This window comes from Cnephaeus nilssonii (assembly GCF_951640355.1).
Source record: "Cnephaeus nilssonii genome assembly, chromosome: 2".
In the NCBI taxonomy this organism is placed as follows: Eukaryota; Metazoa; Chordata; class Mammalia; order Chiroptera; family Vespertilionidae; genus Cnephaeus; species Cnephaeus nilssonii.
The window spans coordinates 32,673,666-32,697,336 of NC_137073.1; the positions used below are offsets into that span (position 1 = coordinate 32,673,666).

The 23,671-nt window shown below is 42.7% G+C and overlaps 1 protein-coding gene across 7 annotated transcripts in view; it reads right to left on the reverse strand.

The window, feature by feature from the left end:
* Positions 1–253: 253 nt before the first annotated feature.
* The window catches only part of GTF2I (general transcription factor IIi), a 146,249-nt gene continuing 122,831 nt past the window's right edge, over positions 254–23,671 (reverse strand). For 3 of the 7 annotated variants that reach the window (XM_079786626.1, XM_079786625.1, XM_079786629.1), the window contains 12 exons: positions 19,471–19,572; positions 18,839–18,904; positions 18,172–18,355; positions 17,183–17,241; positions 16,189–16,269; positions 15,363–15,446; positions 14,111–14,294; positions 13,053–13,081; positions 7,506–7,547; positions 6,667–6,708; positions 5,944–6,019; positions 254–5,256 (listed from right to left, as the gene is read on the reverse strand). In XM_079786626.1, the coding sequence (XP_079642752.1) occupies positions 5,961–6,019; positions 6,667–6,708; positions 7,506–7,547; positions 13,053–13,081; positions 14,111–14,294; positions 15,363–15,446; positions 16,189–16,269; positions 17,183–17,241; positions 18,172–18,355; positions 18,839–18,904; positions 19,471–19,572 (932 nt within the window). In that variant the 3' untranslated portion in view covers positions 254–5,256; positions 5,944–5,960. The remainder of the gene's footprint in view (positions 5,257–5,943; positions 6,020–6,666; positions 6,709–7,505; positions 7,548–13,052; positions 13,082–14,110; positions 14,295–15,362; positions 15,447–16,188; positions 16,270–17,182; positions 17,242–18,171; positions 18,356–18,838; positions 18,905–19,470; positions 19,573–23,671) is intronic. The other 4 variants (XM_079786628.1, XM_079786631.1, XM_079786627.1 and 1 more) reach the window with 3 other exon arrangements.

A 23,671-nucleotide genomic window follows, 5' to 3' on the forward strand; every position in this document is an offset into this window, starting at 1 on the left:
GACCCTGAATTTTCCTTTCTCAGCAAAATCAGACTAGGAATGGGCTCTGGCCAGGTCTGGGGTGGACCTCGAGTCCTCACCAGAAGGGAACAGGTGCCTGCACTTAGGAGACAGGCTCAGGGCACAGTCAGTGATGGGAACCACACGCCCTGGAGTCTCTTCCCCGCCGTGGCCTCTGGAGGGCATGCGCACACTGACCGCTGGCTGTGGGCACCGTGGCTTGACAACCACATGGACCTGCTTTGAACCCTGATTGGTTCATTTCTATTTGTGTCCTTTGGCAAGTTAACACCAACAGTGAACCTCTTTCTTGGGCCATTGTGTCCCGTGAGAGCAGGCACTCAGGTTGCTGGGACCACCTGTGCAAGGCTTGGACCACAGGGTGGGCTCATGTTCTCTGTGGGAACTGTTGGTGGAGAGTGGGTGGGACTGTGGGGTACAGCCTCTGGTCTGGAGCTGGCAGAACCCAGCCCTTCCTGTGCCGGGGACAGAGCCGAGGGCAAGGCCTCGAACAGAAGCCTGGGAGTCCTGGGGGCAGGGCTCTCCCGCTGCAATGCAGCTTGACACCAACCGGGCCCTTGGCAAATACCCAATGAATGGGGATTCTGCAAGCAAGTCCTACTCCAAAACCAGGAGCCTAACTCCTCCCACTGTCTCCCAGGGCCTGCTGTGCCCCCTCCAGACCCACCTCCTGACTCTTCCTTGCTGAGTGGGCCCAGATGTGTCATGCAGTGAGTTATTTGAAACACATCAACCACCCACCCTAAGTTAATCCAGCAGCAAGCTAGGACCTCAGGGAGTTTTGTGATGTTTGAATTTGAAATGAAGTCCAGTAATGGGGAAATCCTGCCTCTGGATCCAGTCACCTGGGCTGGGAGGCATGTTTACATCTCTCCAGCCCTGAGTGCAGGAGTCAGCTGGCAGCATGATAGTCAGGCTGGGGTTTTCCAAGGGCTCAGTACCTTTGGCAATTCCAAGGGTATAAGGACAGTGAAGACACACAGGAACACATAGGTCTGGAGGGGTGGGTCTCCTGTAGACAGGTAGCTAACAGAGATGTGAAGTGGCCGGTCTTGCATGAAGCACCAGGATCACAATGATGCCACCTGCGGGACTGAAGCCCCGAGTCCACACTTGCTATGGCGTTGTGACCACGGGTTGCCTTCTCCGACCTTGCTTTTTTGGAATCCTGTACTTGCCATCTTCTACCAAGGGTTGTTCCTAGAGGATCTAGACTGGTCATCATAAGGGAGGACACTTTCAGTCTAAACTGCAGAGCACCAATTCAATAGGCCCTTTCAGGATTGATCTTGATCTCATGACCTAGGAAGTGGGCCATCTATTCTTTTGCTACCTCTTGGTGGGTCTAACCCACTCTCACTGAAACAAGTGGGGACACCCTCCCCAGGTCCTCTCAGGCACTGCCCAGGGCATGGTCTTTGGTCGCCTTATGGAGCCTGAGGCACTGGAGACTTCAAATGAGCAGCCTCGGGACCACGCGCGAAGTGGAAGCTACTAAATGCCCGTAAACACCTTGCTTCTGAGAAGGAAATCTGGCAGGAAACACCTTTACAAATGGATATTGTATCATAGCTTGCTTTCAGCACTAACTTTTCTGACACTTCCTCAAAACAAAACCAAGAGGTATGAGTGGTTGGGGGTGAGGCAGGGCAGGAGGGAGAGGTAAAGTGACACCAAGACCCTATTAATCCTGCTTGGCTTTGTTTTTCTCAGCTCCAGGGGTGAGGAAGACCCTCGGGCAGCCAGGCTAGGCTAGTCCACTTTTTAAAAAGTCAACAGGTCACCAGGCTCCTAAGGAGTCATTTCTACAAACCAGCTGCAAGCTGCCTTAAATTGCTCCGAGCCAAGGTTGGCAGCCAGGAGGTGAAGCATAAAAAGTTAATTACCTCTTATCCCGTATTGGAGTAAAACAGAAAGCAAAACTCGAGGCTGGGAAAGCAACTTTTGGGGGGTCTAAACAGAAAGATGAACAGCCCATTTGTGCTCATCCCACCAGACTCACATAACTGAGCAGCACAGTGCAGAGTCGATACACTAGACCCTACAGGCCATCTCAATTCCTAAAATGCCACCCGTCCCCCTTCCCCATCACAAAGAACCCGAGGCATCCCTGGGAGAACGCCTCTTCTTCCACACACACACTCCCATTGAGGAGGACAAGCCCTGGGCAGTACATTCCAGAGATGCCCTGGTGTGTGGCAATGATCTGCCCACTAACAGTTAAGCCAAGCAAGTTCCTGGAATCCTAGTCCGGGGCTGGGGTGTTAAGTGAAACTGGAAAGGCCTGTTCAGTCCTCCTCTCAGACCTTTCAGTCCCCGGGGGGAAAGAAAGCAGAAACGGAGGCCGGAAGGATGCTCAGAATAACCAACTACTTCAGGAGGGAACGGCTGCCTGCTGTAAACAGCTGCATTATGGGAGGAAGGAGGGCCACGGAGCACAGTGAATACACATCTCACTTCCTGTGTGCTAGGTGATTCAGACCAATGAAAATATAAAGGTCTCATGGTGTGCCAACTGCTGAAAGGGTAAGCTTATGTGCACTGGGAAGTTCAAGTCTGGGTTAGGCTGGGCCACCCACAGAAAGCAGACACACTCTCAGCGCCGCCACAGTTGCTCTGCCCCACCCGCGAGGGCAGAGGCCGCTCCAGGCAGCTGCTGGAGGTCCAGAGCTTGAGTGGGGGTTAGCATTAGCCCAACTCCGTTGACAGTGTTCAATAAACACCATGTAGACATTTCCTTGATTTTATCGTGTGTTTTTTTTCTGATGGAAATTTCCTCAAGAAAAGAGCTGTCTACAAGTGGAGCTTGGATTTGATCACAAAACCTACGTTCTTAGTCACTCTACTCCCTGGTAAAATGTTTAACCTTGAACTATTATGGAATCGGGATGTTTCACAAACACTAAGCACATTGAAATTACTGGTAATACCTATCTGAACAGTATCTTGTTTTTAAGTCCGGTCCTCTCTGACCACATCAAGATCTTGGTGGGCAAGCTTCACCCCCATCCCTGAAAGAATCGTCTCACTGATGGATGCACCGACTATTCATTAACCCAGGAGCCGAAGGCTTCACCTTACAGCCTGGGCTCTGGTGGAGGGAGCCAGGGCGACACTGCCACCCATCTGCAAGCAAGTGCCTGGGGCTGAAACCAGGGCGACCTTAGCCACGCGGGTAAGGAGGCCATTTACCAGGAAACAATGCTGTTCTAAGGAAGCTCTCCTAAGATGCCTGACTAGACTGTAGAGGCAGAGACTGAGTGACATGTTAAAAGCTTCGGGAGACGGTGAGTTAAGAGAAATGACCTGCTCCACCTCCGTGCTCTTCCAGAGGACGGATGGATGCAGAAATAGCATCCCTTGCCTGAGGTTCAACACTTTTCTTGAAGGAATTAAGCCTGTTTTGTTCAGGGAGAGACAGAATGGGACAGGAGAGCATTCCTTAAACCATGAGAAAGGGATGAGGGGGTGTAGCACTGATTCTGTGCCGTTGTCCAGAGCACAGAAGCTGGTCTACTTGGTAGATGTGAGAACATTTAAAAAATGCGAACAGTATATATAAACATAAAAATATGTGTGTGTGTGTGCACACTGACTTTTTATATTGGATAGGAAAACAAATCTCTTTGGTCATATTTTCGTTTAATAATAATAATTTAAAAAGATCCATGAGATTCTACTGTAGAAGCCATCTCCTGATATCATTTGGAAGATAACAAATTAGGTTTCCCCGAGCACAAATGTGTAGGGCACAGAAGAGGCAGAGGGCTGTGCTGGGAGAATATCCCGAGCCAGTGTCATTTTTAGGTGGGAGGAGCTAACGTGTATGTGCTCGGTCTGGGAGGAGTTCCGACCTCACAGCCATCCATTAGCTGCATGCACTGGCACGTATAGGTAAAAAGGTGGGGTCTCCAGCCTCAGCTCCAACGAGACGCACAGGGGTCTCAGAAATACCACAAACAGCGGTGTCCTTCTGAGGACCCGAGCCTCTGAAGATGCCAACTTAACCCTCACGTGCATTCCATTTACCACCGAACCACACCCACCAGTTTCCCGAGACATAATCATGAAAACGCCTTAGAAAGAAATGAATTAGTGTGTGAAAGGCATGGATGGAATTTATTTATTACCCTATATCTACATTTTAATTTGAGGTAAAATATAAGCAACACATAAAAATGCCTATTTTTGCTACCATGTAATATAATTCTCCATTATGAATATTGTGATAAAGCTAATGAACACTCTATGCCATCACATACTCTAGCTTTTCATATAGCTGGTATTTTACAACTCTTATTGTCTGTGAAATCTTAACACATGTAAGACTCTCCTACAAATGGCGCAGAACATCAGCGGGTGCATAATTAGCTTACGACCCCTCACTCCCCACACTGGAGCCTCAAGTTATAAAGTAGAATTATAAAACAATGAAGGCAATAAAACCCCTTGAGATTGATCCAAACTGGAACAGTGTTCCAAAAAAATCCACACCACAATAGGTTACAAGACAGTGAGGCTTTAGTGTCATTTAGCTTGCCCAAACACTCATACCTGGTCTTAAACTTCTGGTACACCATGCACTTTATTTGGATGAAAAGTATTTGTGGAAGAGGTTCTCTGTATTCCATCTATAAGCCACACGCTGAGATACTGATCTCTTATTGGCTATTAGGTACTCCAGATAGTTGTTTTTTTAATTATGATAAAAAACGTATAAACCATGATAGATAGCTTAGGAAAAGGTTTAGTCAAATATACAGATACTAACTGTTCACTTAGTCATTAAGGAGAGCCGTGAACAAAAGGATCATTTAAGTGATTTTTCAAATAGAAAAACTAAAGAACTAAACTATCGTAGGTGTCTTCTTCACTGCAGAAGCTGAGATGTTCCAGTAGGAGATATCTTCACTTGATTGGAAAATAAACACCGTAGCTGAAGGCTCTGCCGAATCCATAAAAAAATCTGGTGAGATTCATCCCTGTCATTTTCCCTGTCGTTTTCCAGCATTGCTGTAAAATCCTTAAAATACATTCCAAAGTAAACCAGCCATCCCAAATCTACAGTCACTCTGCTCTTTAATTCAATTCACAGAACTGCTGAAAAAGTAGACATTTCTATCTAAAAGTAGAAAAAAAGGTTTGTATAGAAGGTATTTCTGTTATACAAGTATATTACACAGCTTGGGGCAGTAACAGGTCCGAAAAGCTCTTCTCACCCACTGATACTTTAAGCTAAAATAGGAGAGAAAACGAACAAGAAAACAGTTAATCTGGTTATAGATTTTAAACATTCACAAATACCATAACTTAGTACTTAAATCCATGAATCGACAGTACGGGGCAGACTCCATGACTAAAAAGCACTCTGCCAGGTGCAGATGGGGACTGGTAAGCTGCCTGGGACTATCACCGAGATATGTGACAGTTCAGGCCTAGTGAGATTCAACAGACATGCGACCAATTTTGCTGATTCCCGCTCTAGGGCTGCCCCTCCTGCCACTAACCTGGCTAAGTTGAAGAAGTCTGGAATAACAGGATCAGGCTTGTAACTTAACTATGTAAGACGCACAATGAACTGCGCAGCTCAGCCAGACTGCGAATACTATCATTATGATTAGGGGGAAAGTCAGTGAAGTGATACTAACTCAGTGAATTCCAATGTGAGGACAAGATTTACCCTGTGAATTTAAAGAAAATATTTTCCTTTTAAGGCAAAAGTGCATTTATACCTTTGACTGACAGATATATGATCCAAGGAAAAATCCTACTTGAATCTTCTAGCTAAAAACAACCCCTTATGGCTTACACTTGGCCCCTGAAGGTGGGGCCACATTTATGGCTGAAGCAGGGAACACACATTAGCTTATGAATACGCAGGTGGGTTCACTATGCACATCCCGGACACAGAAGCCGAGTTACCCGAGGAGGGAAGAGTTCTACCACGTGGGGTCTGGTTCTTGCTTGATCTGAGAGCTTCCGTCAGTCTCCTTTATTTCTACCAAGAAAACAAAAGGGAACTGTTTAATAGCACCAACAATGCAAATCTGCTTCATTATCATCCACTCATACCAAACTATTTACTTACATAATCTAACAGGAATAAGAAGATACTAAAAATAATTACATTTTCAGAGATAACAATGTTTTCCTAGCTATAAGTTCTAAATTTTGCTACTTATATATTCAAAGCAACAAACACCCTAATTACATACGTATGTAAATGACCTATACTATCCAGGTTATGTAGCAGTCAGTCATTCCATGGCTCCAGAATTCATTAAGAGTCATTTGGGGGGAGCCCTGGCCGGTCTGCTCAGTGGTTAGAGCATCAGCCAACAGACCAAAGGGTTGGTCTCTTTCTCTCTTTCTCCCTCTCCTTCCCTCCCCTCTACTCTCTCTAAAAAATAAAAATCAATGGAAAAATGTCCTTGGGTGAGAATTAAAAAAAAAAAAAGTCATTTGGGGGAAACAGAGCAAAAGAACCCATGAATCAACTCTGAATACAATGTTTCTGGGTATAAACTACAAATTCAATTCACCCAGAAACAAAAGAACAAAGCCACCACAGTTCTAGTTTAAAAGCTGTAAAAACACAATTAACCCATTGTTCTAATAAAAGTCTTAAGGAACTTCAGTTTTTACCTTCTGTTGCAGGAACCTCCAACTGGCTTGGCTCAGCTGATTCTGAAAAGAAACACATGTGGCTTTACTGTAACATTGTCCAAAAGTTGCTTTCAATTATTTGAAGAGACCAGAGGGAAAAAAAGGAGAGAAAGCTCCCTAGCAGTGTACACAAATCACAAGGCTAGAATAAAACAACAGCCATAGACTCTTGGGATTAAACACACAATTACTCAACTTAGACTTCCAAAAATCTACTTTTATGAAATGTGTTTACGTTAGCTTGCATAACTGAAGTCTTAGATAACAATCTTAATTAGCACAGCTCTAAAACGAAAGTAAGAAGTTCCATTTTTGTCTCCCTGCCCTTTCTGCTGTGAGTTCCCTTTTAATAAAAAGCCTTTTATTACTTTCAAAGAATCACAGTAGCAGGCCTAAACACTTGTTTCTAAGGAACTTTTAAAACCACAATACACATTGCCACCCAACACAATTTGGCTTACAACTACCATTATAAACAAATGGCATGAAGAATAAATTTAAAAAGACGACCTTCTCACTGAAAAACTGTCTTCTATGCCATGGATCTCAGGGTTCCTGACCTTAGACCTTCCCTGAGACAGTCGGATCAAAAGGCATGTGGTCCACAGTTCTCAATTAGGATCTACAAACTGAGCTTATACAGGCTTCCAAACAAAAGAGTCAAAGAAACAAGTCTGAGTGCATGTATACATGGGTGTGCTGTGTAACTGACTCTTTAAGTTACACAGGCATAAACATGTGAGGCCACACAGTTTTATCTGATCTGTTTTACTAAAAAGGTAGGAGTATTTCTATGTTTATTACCCTCCTTAATTTACCTTGTATCACTGGGCCTTCTGACTCATTCTGATCAACCAACTCTGAAAACAAAGCAAATCCATTTAATAATTTAATGGCACACTGTTACATCTGACAAGCATTTTTACATATATTCTATATTTTTATGCTCTAATTTTGCCATAATGGGCACTATTTTCCTTATGACAAGAAGGGAACAAACATTAAGAGTTCTGGTATGTCCCATCAAATAACTAACTCATAGTAATCACCACAAAATTCTATTATAGCCCTAACCGGTTTGGCTCAGTGGATAGAGCGTCGGCCTGCGGACTCAAGGGTCCCAGGTTCGATTCCGGTCAAGGGCATGTACCTTGGTTGCGGGCACATCTCCAGTAGGGAGTGTGCAGGAGGCAGCTGATTGATGTTTCTCTCTCATCGATGTTTTAACTGTCTATCCCTCTGCCTTCCTCTCTGTAAAAAATCAAATATATATATATATATATATATATATATATATATATATATATATTAAAATTCTATTATAGACATGCACAGAATGAGAACAAAATTAAACATTTTAACATAAAGTAAAAGGGCAGAAAAGATGAAAACACAATGTTCTTTGAAACTAAAAATTATACAAAAGACAGGGGAATTGAGATTAATTAAAATATAAAAGAAAAGATGTCCTAGCTGGTTTGGCTCAGTGGATAGAGCGCCAGCCTGCGGACTGAAAGGTCCCGGGTTCGATTCCAGTTGAGGACACATGCACGGGTTTCGGCCTCAATCCCCAGTATGGAGCATGCAGGAGGCAGCCAATCAATGATTCTCTTTCATCATTGATGTTTCTACCTCTCTCCCCCCCTCTCCCTTCCTCTCTGAATTCAATATGTATGTGTGTGTGTGTGTGTGTGTGTGTGTGTGTGTGTGTATATATATATATATATATATACTAGAGGCCCAGTGCACGAAATTCGTGCACGGAGGGGGGGCTGTCCCTCAGCCCAGCCTGTACCCTCTCCAATATGGGACCCCTCAAGGGATGTCCGACTGCCGGGATCGGGCCTAAACGGGCAGTCGGACATCCCTCTCACAATCCAGGACTGCTGGCTCCCAACTGCTTGCCTGCCTGCCTTCCTGATTGCCCCTAACCGCTTCTGCCTGCCAGCCTGATCACCCCCTAACTACTCTGCTGCCAGCCTGTTTGCCCCCAACTTCCCTCCTCTGCCGGCCTGGTCACCCCTAACTGCCCTCTCCTGCAGGGTTGATCACCTCCAACTGCCCTCCCTTGCAGGCTGGGTGCCTCCCAACTGCCCTCTCCTGCTGGCCATCTTGTATCCACATGGGGGCAGCTATATTGTGTGTTGCAGTGATGATCAATCTGCATATTACTCTTTTATTAGATAGGATAGAGGCCTGGTACAGGGGTGGGGGACAGCTGGTTTGCCCTGAAGGGCATCCAGGATCAGGTGGGGGTTCCCTTGCGGTGTGGGGCGGCCTGAGCGAGGGGCCTGTGGTGGTTTGCAGGCTGGCCACGCCCCCTGGCAACCCAATCGGAGGGCCTGGTATCTGGAATTTATTTTCCTTCTACAATTGAAACTTTGTAGCCTGGAGCGGAGCCAAGCCTGGGGCTCCCTCCGAGGCCGGCAGCCATTACTGTTGGGGTTATAATTGAAACTTTGTAGCCTTAAGCAGGTGGGCCCGGCCAGGGTGTGCGGAAAGCTTTGCTTCCCCTGTTGCCGGTGGCAACCCTGGCCTGCTCTCTCAAGCTCCATTCTTTCACCATTTCTGTTTGAATTTGTTTACCTTCTATAATTGAAACTTTGTAGCTTGAGTGGAGGCTTAGGCCTGGCAAGGGCAGGCGGAAAGCTTGGCTTCCTCTGTTACCTAGGAAACCTTGCTCTCTGTGGCTGTAGCCATCTTGGTTTGGGTTAATTTGCATGCTCGCTCTGATTGGATGGTGGGTGTGGCTTTGTGGGCGTGTTGGAGGTATGGTCAATTTGCATATTTGTCCATTATTAGGTAGGATATTTTTTTAAAAAGAAAAATAATCATCATGGGATTTCTTTAAATAATAAAGTTTCCTGGTGTGATTAAAGCTGAATGTCACAAAGATTAACATCCCTCTCACAATCTAGGACTGCTGGCTCCCAACTGCTCACCTGCCTGCCTTCCTGATTGCCCCTAACCGCTTCTGCCTGCTAGCCTGATCACCCCCTAACCACTCCCCTGCCAGCCTGTTCGCCCCCAACTTCCCTCCTCTGCAGGGTTGATCGCCTCCAACTGCCCTCCCTTGCAGGCCTGGTCCCTCTCAACTGCCTTCCCTTGCAGGCCTGGTCCCTCCCAACTGCCTTCCCCTGCTGGCCATCTTGTGGGGCCATCTTGTGTCCACATGGGGGCAGGATCTTTGACCACATAGGAGCAGCTATCTTGATCTTGTGTATTGGAGTGATGGTCAATCTGCATATTAATCTTTTATTAGATAGGATAGAGGCCTGGTGCATGGGTGGGGACCAGGTGGTTTGCCCTGAAGGGTGTCCTGGATCAGGGTGGGGTTCCCTTGGGGTGTGGAGGACTGGGCGAGGGGCCTGTGGTGGTTTTCAGGCCAGCCACGCCCCTGGCGACCCAAGCAGAGGCCCTGGTATCTGGAATTTATTTACCTTCTACAACTGAAACTTTGTAGCCTAGAGCGGAGCCAAGCCTCCTCCTCGCTCCATGGCCGGCAGCCATTTCTGTTTGGGACTTATGTATCTTCTATAATTGAAACTTTGTAGCCTGGAGTGGAGCCAAGCCTCCTGCTCAATCCGTGGCTGCTGCCATTTCTGTTTGGATTTGTTTACCTTCTATAATTGAAACTTTGTATCCTTGAGTGGAGGCCTGGGCCCGCCAGAATGTGTGGAAAGCTTGGCTTCCTCTGTTGCCGGGGAAACCCAAGCCTCCCTTCTGGTAGCCATCTTGGTTGGGGTTAATTTGCATATTACTCTTTTATTAGAGAGGATTAGATCGGATTACATAGGATAGAGGCCTGGTGCACAGGTGGGGGCCGGCTGGTTTGCCCTGAAGGGTGTCCCGGATCAGGATGGGGGTTCCCTTGGGGCATGGGACGGCCTGGATGAGGGGCCTGTGGTGGTTTGCAGGCCAGCCACGCCCTCCGGTGACCCAAGCAGAAGCCCTGGGATCTGGGATTTATTTATTTTCTATAATTGAAACTTCGTAGCCTTAAGCGGAGGCCAAGGCAGGCCAGGGCAGGTGGAAAGCTTGGCTTCCTCTATTGCTGGGGAAACCCAAGCCTCCTGCTCTCTCCATGGCCGCAGCCATCTTGGTTGGGTTAATTTGCATACTCTCTTGATTGGCTGGTGGGCGCAGCTTGTGGGTGTAGCAGAGGTATATTTGCATATTACTCTTTTATTAGATAGGATCTATGAAGCAAGATATACTCTTTCATACTGACATTACCAGATACTAACATACTTGACCATGATAGTGTGTATACTAAAAACAGAATCTATAAAAAAAGAACTCATGGATTGGGGGTACAAGCAAATTAATAAACTTTATGATAAATCAAACTCAAACGTTTGGAAGCAGAAGAGATGTAACCAAATCAATGATCCTGAAGAGTGAAAACCAGAGGACAGGGTCAATAGAGTGAAGCAGTATGCAACGGCAGGTGTGATGGACAGGTGTGATGCCAGTACATCTCTCAGGTCAGGGGGGCAAATCAACTACTCAAAAGACTGTCATTTAATGGTCACTGATAAATCCTGAACATGAAACTGAAGAGTCTTACACTTTCCTAAAGAATAAACTATAGAACTGAATGGATTTTTAAAAATATATATATTTTATTAATTTTAGAGAGGGAGGGAAAGGGAGCGAGAGATAGAAACATCAATATGAGAGAGAATCATTGATTGGCTGCCTCCTGCACGCCCCCTATTTGGGATCGAGCCTGCAACCCAGGCATGTGCCCTTGGCCAGAACTGAACCTGGGACCCTTCAGTCTCCAGGCTGACACTCTATCCATTGAGCCAAACCAGCTAGGGCTGAATGGATTTTTTTTTTTAAATTAGAATAATAATGCTAATTGGAAAAGACTGAAATGACAAAGGTATTAGAAAGGATCATTCTCACAAAATCCTATGTAATAAAAGGGTAATATACAAATTGACCCTAACAGGAGAATGACCAGGAATGACTGGTCGCTATGACGTGCACTGACCACCAGGGAGCAGACGCTCAACGCAGAAACTGCCCCCTGGTGGTCAGTGCGCTTCCACAGGGGGAGCACTGCTCAGCCAGAAGCCAGCTCATGGCTGGCCAGCACAGCGGTGGTGGTGGGAGCCTCTCTGGCCTCCGTGGCAGCACTAAGGATGTCCGACTAATGGCTCAGGCCCACTCCCCGCTGCCAGAGGGATGTCTGACTGCCAGCTTAGGCCCGCTCCCCTAGGGAGCGGGCTTGGGGGGCGGGCCTGAACCATCAGTCAGACATCCCCCGAGGGGTCCCTGACTGTGAGAGGGTGCAGGCCAGGCTGAGACCCCGCACCCCCCAGTGCACGAATTTTCGTGCACTGGGCCTCTAATTTTTAATAAAAAGTTAACAGAACAAAAAATAAATAAAAAGTTACTAGAACACAAAATATATGAGCACAATTAAGTTGTGCTAAAAGAAAAAAAGCTATTTAAATTACGAACACCAGAGAAATGAAAGAACATGTATATGTTTATGCAATAGTATTTGAGAGCCCAATGTCTACCAGACACTTTGCTTAATAATAGAAGCAAGCTAAGTCAGATTAAAAAGACCCACTTATTCAAGCACTGTAATTACATAACAATAAGTAAAAGTAATAAAAATAACAACTATAGACTGTATTTACTGAGGACATACTGTAAGGCCAGGCATTGTTCTGGGTCAGGGGTCCACAAACTTCTTCATAAAGAGCCAGTTAGTAAATATTTTAGACATTGCAGGTCACATAGTCTCTGTTGCAAATTCTGTCAACTATGCCATAAACAAATTAGCCTGGCAGTGTTTTAATAAAACTTTATTTACAAACATGGGCAGAAGCTTGCTTAACATATATAATGAGTCATTTAAAATGTCCTAAAACTCTCAAAGGGGGTACTAATATTATTACCATTTTATGAATAAATAAACAGATTTTAAAAAGTTAAGCAAGCCCTAACCCGTTTGGCTCAGTGGATAGAGCGTCGGCCTGCGGACTCAAGGGTCCCAGGTTCGATTCCGGACAAGGGCATGTACCTTGGTTGCAGGCACATACCCAGTAGGGGGTGTGCAGGAGGCAGCTGATCGATGTTTCTCTCTCATCCATGTTTCTAACTCTCTATCCCTCTCCCTTCCTCTCTGTAAAAAATCAATTAAAAAAAAAAAAAGTTAAGCAAACTTGCTCAATATTATATCTAGAAAGTACCTAGTGCTTTAACACTGTGGACTAAATGAACAATGACTTTGCATGGTTACTGCTATGGGTGTAGTAAAATTTTACATTCTTGTGAGCTAAATATGTGGCCACACACACATCCCAAAAAAGAAAATATCAAAGACTTCATGAAATACTCACGGTTATTAATCACAAGTCCTGGAAATGGTCTAAAGAAATAAATTATACAACAGTTTAATTTTACTCTACAAGAATTACAAGTACATTCAGTTTATACAACTAATTTTTAAACCATGTCACTTATATGCTAGAATGAGAAATGTTATCTATAACGTTTTAATCTTATATACTTTTTGATCAGTCAATTGTTAGATATACAGGGTGTCCCCCCAAAAATATATACACACTTTGCATAAAATCAGTATTTATTAACATATAGTTCATTTTCAAAATTAAGTGAGTTATCAGCTGTTAAAGCATATACATTTCTGGAGTCATCCTATATATAGATGAATAGCTAAAATCAATCATTAGAAAATGTTACAGTAAAGATGGTAGAAAAACAAAAAATAGGAACAAAGAAAAGGGAAAAGAGTAATTCTAGTGAAACAATCCAATGGAAGAAGGCGTTTTCCCATATCCCGGGGAATGGCATGGAAGATAAACATTGGTTAAGTGGGACAAAAATATGGAAATTGTAAGGAAAGGGTATTGGGAGAAGATGAGTGGATGAGAAAAAGCTTTGGAAGGTAATGCTTTTAACTATTTCTCAGTGTTAGTCCTAAGCCATGTACACTAGAGACTGTGGGAACTTGACAATGAACTGATTGGGGTAGATTTAGTGATGACTAAGTTTTTGTGAGTTGCAAAAGAAGAGTAAAGACACCTTGGGACTTTTAAGTAGATGGATGGAAAAGAGGACATTTGTTGTACACTTATTGTGACAGGCACATATTAATAATGTAATTCTCATAATGCTGTTAGAGGGTAGGTATAATCATCATTCCTGCTTTGTGGATAAGGAGCTGATGCTCTCAAAGGGAACAATTACAACCTCACCCCTTGCCTGACCTCCAGAGAATGAAGAATCAGCTCAGGGAGGAGAAAATCTAATAGTACAATAACTAAAGTATTTTATTTGTTCATAACATGGTAAACTTGATTCTGTTACTACATATGTCTATGTTTTGAATGCAGATGCATTCATTCTTATGAGCAAACAGGTAACTCTCACTTACCTAATGACTGTGAATTTAATGAACTCAGCTGAATCCAGAATTCTTCTCATGGAGCTAATTTCCAGATAACTGGGGGCTTTGAATGACACTCCAGGAGGCATGCCATCAACCACCACACAGCCAGGGTTAATTGTGATTTTCCTGTAGGGAACTTTCACAGGGAAACCCATACCAATAGCTTCACCTGTAGTGACAGAAACAGCATAAAAGCATAGATTAACATACCACTTCAGTGAATGTTTAAAAAGCACATGACCAACATTAATTTTAAAGACTGTCTCCACTGTTAACTAAGGTCTCTGTACACTTCAAACAACCTTACATATAAACCTTAATTTTATTCACTTTAATATTCACCATTATCAATAATATAATACATTTAATGTTTTCTTACTCAAGGACTTTAGCAAAACCAAAATACTTATTTTATAACTTTATTTCCTTTTATATAAGACTAGAGGCCCGATGCACGAAGATTTGTGCAAGAATGGGCCTTCCTTCCCCTGGCTGCCGGCACCACCTTCGCTCTGGCCTGGAGCTGCCTTTCTGCCTTCCCATACTGCCCAGAGGCCCAGAGCTGCTGGGGTGGTGCAGAACGCCTGCGTTGTCACCATGGCGACGACATAAGCATCCCGCCCCCTCAGCGCCTGCATATGCAAATTAACCCACCATCTTTGTTGGGTTAATTTGCATACTCACATCTGATTGGCTGGTGGGCGTCGCGAAGGTACGGTAAATTTGCATGTTTCTCTTTTATTAGTGTAGATTGTAATTATCTGAGCATAATTTACTGTTCTTTTTAAAAAGATATTTATTTTATTTTTTCTAATTTCATTTGATATTCTCAATCATAATTGATTCACTGAGTACATTTATGTTCGTTTTCTAGGCCTTTTATAACAAAATTAGAGGCCGGGTGCACGAAATTCATGCACAGTACGGTCCCTAGGCCTGGCCGGCAATCAGGGCCAGCCAGGGCCTTCCTTCATTCCATGCTGCCCCCTGGTGGTCAGCGCACGTCATAGTGAGCAGTCGAACTCCTGGTCAAACTCCTGAGGGGACAATTTGCATATTAGCCTTTTATTATATTAGATATCACAGATTGTGTGGCCTTCACAAGATAAATTCATTTTTTTCACAAGTTTGATGTTAGAAGTCCAAGACCAAGGTACCAGCATGGTTGTTTTGCTGTTTCTTATTGAAACAAAATTTCCTTGCTTGTTTCAAGCTGTACTATGCAAATGAAACTTACCAAATTTGCGACTGAAGAGGTCATTAACTTGTTCTCTTAGCTGTCTAGCTTTTTCAACTTTTGAAAGTCTTTCATTATCATCATCTAAAAAAAGTTAAAAGAAAACTCATAATACTTTAATAATACAATTTTAATTCCATGTAAATGTTTAGGTTCTCTTTGTCACTCACTTTGTTTTTTGAATATTCAAGTATTTTAAACTAATAAAGATTGAAATGATTTACATAAATGATTTAACAATAAAACCAAATTGAAAATGATACTACTTTATTCCTGTTATCAAGAACTTTATCTGCTATTTCATACAAATTTATTATTATTATTTTTTATTAATCCTCACCCAAAGATATTTTAAAATTGATTTTTAGAGAGTTGATGGGAGGGGAAGAAAGGGAGGGGGAGGGAGAGAAAGAGGAACATAGATATGAGAGAGACACATCTATTGCTTGCTTCCCAAATGTGCCCCAGTCCTGTAACCCAGGTACCTGCCCTTGACCAGGAATCAAACCTGTGACCCTTTGGTGTGTGGGCTGATGCTCTAAGCACTGAGAAACACCAGCCAAAGCTAAAGAGATTTTTTAAAACAAGACACTAGGTATCTGGGTGGTCACCAGGTTTTTAGCTCATACCAAGTACAATGAACTGCCTAGAGATACTTAGCAAAAAACTGACAAGATGATGTATTTGGTTAATTTCTGCACAGTGTGGGAAGGATAACACAACAATGTGCCTTACACTCTATATCCCCAGTAATCCATATCCTGAAAGTGAAAAAACTGAAGAGGAAACCACCCCATAAACTATGATAAAGGCAGAGAAATCGTACCTGGAATTGTCACCTGAATGATGTTAAGATCTTCAACACCAGATGCAGTAGTATTAACATTAGGCGATGAATTTATTTTTCCTTAAAATTACAACAGATATAAAATAATTAAATCTTTTCTAATAACCTATATATATAAAAGCCTAAGTGACTATTATGACCTGTCCGCCAAATGACCAGTCGCTATGATGTGCACTGACCACCAGGGGGCAGACGCTTAATGCAGGAGCTACCCCCTGGTGGTCAGTGCTCTCCCACGGCCACCTTCCCACGGTCCCCCCCCACCCCCGGCCCTGATCAGCTTGATCGGGACTGGGTTAGACGGGCCCCAATGGCCCCGATCGTCGGCCAGGCTGAGGGACCCCACCCGTGCACAAATTTGTGCACCGGGCCTCTAGTCTATATATATAAAAGCCCAAGCGACTGATCAACCGGTCACTATGACGCACACTGACTACCAGGGAACAAACGCTCAACACAGGAGCTGCCCCCTGGTGGTCAGTGCACTCCCACAGCCAACCTCCCGTGGCCTCTCCTCCTTCTCCTTTTGGCCCCGGTCAGCCCCCATCGCCAGCCAGGCCGAGGGACCCCACCCGTGCACAAATTCATGCACCAGGCCCCTAGTGTGTTATAATTCAGACTACATAAAATAGTATTTTAACCCAACTTTTGTTTAAGGTTTGTTCCTTTTTCATGGAATGTTTTGTCTTTTTGCGATAGTAAGCTTCCCAAAAGGCTTTTTACTTTTTCTCTTCCTTGTTAAGCTTAGGATAGCAGACACATAGAGATGCTCAATTATTAAAGAATGAAAAACCATAAACTAGTCACAATTCTAATTTTGTGGGCTTTTTCCTTTCTTTTATTATTTTTTCTACAACTCCAATTTTGAATGACCTTTCCTGCTTTTAGCTCAATAACTGGTCTTTAAACAATTTTTAAAATCACTGCTGCAAAATAAATTTCCAATCACATGTTTTCTGTAGCAACAACTTACTTGGAGGGCTCTTAGAGGAGGAGGTGCTCTCCTTAATTGCTGTCTCAAACATTTCAGGCCTAAAAACAAGAAAAGAGAAAAAAACATTTGTTAATTATCCAATAATAAAACATTAAAAATTAAACATATAAAAGATTTTAAAACCAGTAATTCTCTGTAAATATACACTAGGTTCTTAGTAATGGAAAAACAGAAAAAGCAAGGTTATCTAAAGGAACACATACAAAAAGACTAATTATAATTGTGATTATAACATCCACCCAGCCCTATCTAATTTAAATAGCTTCTTCTTCCTGTGATTTCAAGATAACCTGGAAAGATTCAGCGTTAGACTTGAGAATGGGAAGAAAATGCCCTTTATGCAGGTGCCATGGAAAGGTAAGACAGGCTGTGAAAACGTGAACAAAAGAGTCTTTCTTCTTAGGAAGCTGAAGCAGAGGCCATACCTCCAACAAACTTGGATGCAAGTACAAAAGGTGACCATTATGTTGGCAATGTCAGCTTTGATTATGTGACAGCAACTCTGGGTGACTCAAAAGTAAGTGTTAATAAACAAAACCTAAAATTCATTTAAAATAATTCTTGAGCATCGTTATGTATTTTCTAATTTTAACTTTTCCCATCGGTTTCAATTGTACTGGTTTAATTCATAGATCTCCAAGCAAACTGGAGAGAAATTTAAATACTGTGTATGTTGGAGAAATAAAATGGTTTTATAAAACGGAATCACTGCTTAAATTCCAGCTGCATCAACCATTAAAAATACAACTGTGGGTAGACTTAACAAAATAAAGTTGTTATCCCTGTGATGAATTAGAGCCCTCCTTCCCTCTTTTAACCAATTATGAAAAATTTTAAACATATACAAAAGTATAGCTTAAAGAGCTTTGTTGACACAAGGGCTAATATGGCCCTATTACAAAGGTGAATCCATGAACCACCTCTCAGTGCCAAACAGTATCAACTCATGGCCAATCTCATTTCCTTACTTTTTAATAATGAACTTAATTTTGGCTTTGTTTCTGAGTATCTTCTCCAGCCTTGGAATGCCAAAAGTAGATGGTCGTCGGAATGGCACACCCTCAGGTAAGCCTTCTACATAAAAGTCTTCTGGGAAAGACTCAAATAATGCAAATGGCACTTTCACAGCTTGTTTAAGGCCCAGAGCTTCACCTACAAAACACACATATATTTCTTACATTTAGAACTTAAAATGCATTTTAAATTACATTTTGCGATAACAAAAATTACATTTTAAAAAATTCTTGATGCTCAGATAAGTGTGGAGAAATTATTAAATTGATGCCTGCAAGACCCACACACTTCCAATAGCATAACTTAAATGTTGAACATTTTACTCTGCTTACATTCTTCAATTTTTGTTGTTATTAATCCTCACCCAAGGATATTTTTTCCATTGCTTTTCAGAGAGAGTGAAAGGGACAGAAGGAAGGAGGAGAAGAGAGAAACTTCAATGTGAGAGACACATCAACTGGTTGCCACTAGGGACGACTGCCCTTGAATAGAAATCGAACCAGCGACCATTCTTGCATGGGTCGACGCTCTAACCACTGACCCACATGGGCCAGAGCACATTCTTCTATTGCTAAAAAAGGTGCCTTATATTTTAATAATAATGTTTCAAAATAAACTTACCACATTTTTCATTGAAAAGATTTTCAACTTTTTGTTTTAGATCTGTGATTTTGGCATTCCAGGCCTCTGTACATAAAAAAACAAGATAGTCAATTTGAGGGACTTATTTTACATCTTTAAGTACAAAATAAGAAAATACATAGGTTGTTAACACAGTCATGGTTTGACAACTACTCTAATCCTGACACATCATTTAACTGTTTATTATATCATTAATATGTTGGCTACAAATAAATGACATATGCTAAAGCAAATAAAAAAACAAAGCCCCCAAACCTCCCAAAAGACAATTATAGTATCTATTAGGTACCAGATATAATGCTACCCTGTAAAATGATTTTGTATTTATAGTCCTCGTTATAACCCAATGAGCCAGGAAGTAATGTTATCCCCATTTACAAATAAGGAAACCGAGGCACAGAAAAGTTCAGTAGCTTACCCAAGGTTACAGAATTATATTGTACTGGCAGCAGATTTGAACTTAAGCTGTCTGACTATAATCTATGCCTTTAAGTACTAATTAATAATATGGTAATAAAAAGAAAAAACAATCCCCCTAGTAAAATAAAGTATTTTTATAAATTCCTTTTATTTAAAATGATGAAATCAAGACAAATAAAATCCATATTTACCAAAGGAAAACTCTCTCCCTCGAGGCTTAAAGGGAACATTAGAGCCATTTGTCTGAGTAGGGGTTCGAACAGCTGAAGTCTGAGGGCTGTTGTTATTAGGGCCTAAAGAAGAATTAAAAAACAACATAATCAACACACACATTTAATCATGCTACAGAAGCCAGGCCTGCACTGGAAAACAACGTTAGGTTTGAATAGTATGTAAGCACCCTGCAATGAAAACAGGCACTGCTGCCAGTTGCACAGACTCCCACCCATTCTTCTATTTCTATCCCTACAATTAGGCATCTCCCCCAAACAGAATTAGCTTTCTGGCTCATCTTAGCTACATTCAATTCACTTAATGCTTCATCATGCCCTCTTGGAGCCACGTAATTTTTGGTTACCCATGTTTGTTTATATGTTTTCCTTTCAACCCTTGAACAGAAGCACAACTTAGGTACAATTGTATTATCTCCACTATTAAGTTTTCCTTTGGATTCTCTAACTGACCTGATATATCCATTCTTTGAATTCTTAGCACAACTTAGAAACAATCAGTTGTTTTCCATTAAATAAAAATGAATGTTAGTTTCAGTTATCCTTATAAACCCCAGCCACCTTACTCTTTTTTATGTTGGGTCATCTAGTGCTTAAACTGGAGTGGGGAATCTTTCTTTCTGCAAAGGGCCATTTGGATATTTACAACATTCGTGGGCCATACAAAATTATCAACTTAAATATTAGCCTGCTAGTGGTTAAATAGTGTTTATTTTTAATTACATGTTAAAGAAACAAATTTAAATGTTTGTGTGGCCAAAAAAGGTAAGTTTATGTAGAATGTTTGTTAACGGTGCTTATTTTTAAAATGTAATTCAAGTTTACAGTGTTACTTAATGCTTCTTTAGAGAATTTTTTTTACTTTCTTTCTTTAGAGAATTTAATAGAAAAACAAGGCTAGACTACATCTACATCCCAAAGAGCCTTTGAGAACTTCACATTGTATGATGAGAAATTTTATGATTTTCCAGAAACTCAAGCAATTGACTTTTTTGGTCCAAATAATGAACCTGTTAACAAACTAGAGGCCTGGTGCACGAATTTGTATATGGGTAGGGTCCCTTGGCCTGGCCAGTGATGGGGGTGAGGGGAAGAGGAGGCAGCCAGCTGGGAGGAGGGGACACGGGAGGTTGGCTGTGGGAGTGCACTGACCACCAGGGGCAGCTCCTGCATTGAGTGTCTGCCTCCTGGTGGTCAGTGCACGTCATAGCAACTGGTCGACTGGTTGTTTGGTCGCTTAGGCTTTTATATATATAGACTAGAAGCCCGGTGCACGAAATTCGTGCACGGCAGGGGGTTGTCCCTCAGCCCAGCCTGTACCCTCTCCAATCTGGGACTCCTGGAGGGATGACTGACTGTTTAGGCCCGATCCTAGTGGGATCGGGCCTAAACGGGCAGTCGGACATCCCTCTCACAATCCAGGACTGCTGGCTCCCAACTGCTTGCCTGCCTGCCTTCCTGATTGCCCCTAACCGCTTCTGCCTGCCAGCCTGATCACCCCCTAACCACTCTGCTGCCAGCCTGGTTGATGCTTAACTGCTCCCCTGCCAGCCTGTTTGCCCCCAACTTCCCTCCTCTGCCAGCCTGGTCACCCCTAACTGCCCTCTCCCGCAGGGTTGATCACCTCCAACTGCCCTCCCTTGCAAGCCTGGTCCCTCGCAACTGCCCTCTCTTGCAAGCCTGGTCCCTCTCAACTGCCCTCCCTTGCAGGCCGGGTGCCTCCCAACTGCCCTCTCCTGCTGGCCATCTTGTGTCCACATGGGGGCAGGATCTTTGACCACATGGGGGCAGCTATATTGTGTGTTGCAGTGATGATCAATCTGTATATTATTCTTTTATTAGATAGGATAGAGGCCTGGTGCACGGGTGGGGGCCAGCTGGTTTGCCCTGAAGGGTGTCACAGATAAGGGTGGGGGTTCCCTTGGGGTGTGGGGCGGCCTGAGCGAGGGGCCTGTGGTGGTTTGCAGGCTGGCCACGCCCCCTGGCAACCCAAAGGGAGGCCCTGGTATCTGGAATTTATTTTCCTTCTACAATTTAAACTTTGTAGCCTGGAGCGGAGCCAAGCCTGGGGCTCCGGCAGCCATTTCTGTGGCAGTTAATTCACCTTCTACAATTGAAACTTTGTTGCCTTAAGCGGGTGGGCCCGGCCAGGGTGTGCGGAAAGCTTTGCTTCCCCTGTTGCCGGCGGCAACCCTGGCCTGCTCTCTCAAGCTCCATTCTGCCGCCATTTGTTTGAATTTGTTTACCTTCTATAATTGAAACTTTGTAGCTTGAGTGGGGGCTTAGGCCTGCAACGGCTATGGAAAGCTTGGCTTCCTCTGTTACCTGGGAAACCTTGCTCTCTGTGGCTGTAGCCATCTTGGATTTGGGTTAATTTGCATACTCGCCCTGATTGGCTGGTGGGCGTGGCTTATGTAGCAGAGTGATGGTTAATTTGCATATTACCATTTTATAGAGAGGATGACTGAGTTAACTGTGAGACTTCTCATTAAAGTACATAATGGCAACTATCTGTTGGAGAATATATAGTAAAATTTCAGGCAGTATATTAGAAACTAAATGTTTTTATTTGTACTATAAAGAAAATGTAATTTTGCTGTTAACTCTACTTTTTTTATTGAAAATGTTTTGTAACTTTGCTTTAAAAATTTGTTATATCCCACCACTGCCACCAAAAAAAATTTCTTATGAAGCCATTTGCAAATTACATATTAAATTTAATAAAATACTTTAGACACAGAAAAAAAATTAGCCTGCTATATTTGGTCAAATATTTAATTAATTCACCCCTAATGCCTTGGCAGGGTCAGGCCAAATGATTTCTCAGGTCTTATACGGCCTGCGAACCAGACGTTCCCCAACCCTGCTCTATAGAATAGTGCCTATAAAAACGGTGTGTATTAACTGGATGTTTGATTATCCCCTGACTTTAATATTTAACATCCACAGATTAGTTTGAGATCAGGACACCGGTATATACACAATATAACTTTACACTAGTCAAAAAGGCAAAAAAAAAGTTTACCAGTGTAATGACTTTTACTGCATGTTGTCTGTCCTCTATGTATAGTCATGGTTCTTAATATCCAGAATGTTTTAAAATAAGACAGTTTGTAACTCTACCAAGGTTCTTTGACAGCAGTCTCTCCTTTTTTGAGGTACACAGTTTTCTTATGCCACCTTTACTCCTATCAGAGTATATTGTTATATTGTAAAATACACTTTCTACCTCTTAATGTAAGCATGTTTTATTCAACTTCTTGATTCTTTGTCATGTCACCACCCCTAATTTCCTTCTGAACTTCACTCTCTTTTTGTGACGTTTAATCTCACAATCTTAGTGACGTTTTGGAGCCATTACTCCTTTATTGGCTCTACTCATTAATATCAAATGAAGATAGCACTGATCAATCATATAAAGAATGCAACTATTATGACCCTAGAATCAGCTGGTTCCAGGACTTTTCTGGCCATTGATGCCTTAAAAGGTCCTGAGATAACAAGTACAGTTGGAACAAGATGCAAAACAATGCACCATAAAACATGAGATTATTTGTCATCACTCAAACTGCGTTACTGTATTTAATCAGTACCTTTTCTCCCACTATGCTCTCTCTGGAATGGCATTTCTCTCTCTGCCTGGAGATATTCTACCCTTCCAGCAAAGCCTAGTTCACATGTAATCTTCTCTATGAAGCTTTCATCAACATCTTATGCAGTATCACATTGTTCATATTGTCAAAATCTATATGGTTTCAGTCCCAGGTTTGTCTGGTTCCTCAGCATCTCTGTCTTTCTACTAAAAGTAACACCATAAGCATCTTACTTTTTACTTGAGTTCCTTGAGGAAAGCATGGAAAATTTGTGTATTAGAGAAATCTTCCTCAGATCTTATCCAGAAATAGGAAAGTAAAGGATTGAGTACATTTAAACTTGTTTGCTTGTTTGTTTTATTGATTTCAGAGAGAGGAAGGGAGACAGAGACCTGGGCATGTACTCTGACCAGGAAACGAACCGTGGCCTTCTGGTTCTTCGGTCAACATTCAACCACTGAGCCACACCGGTCGGGCCACATTTAAATTAAATTTTTAACAGAAATTATTAAACTGGTGTATAATATCCATATATTGAACAAGAATTCCTGATGCCTTTCATGTGAGAA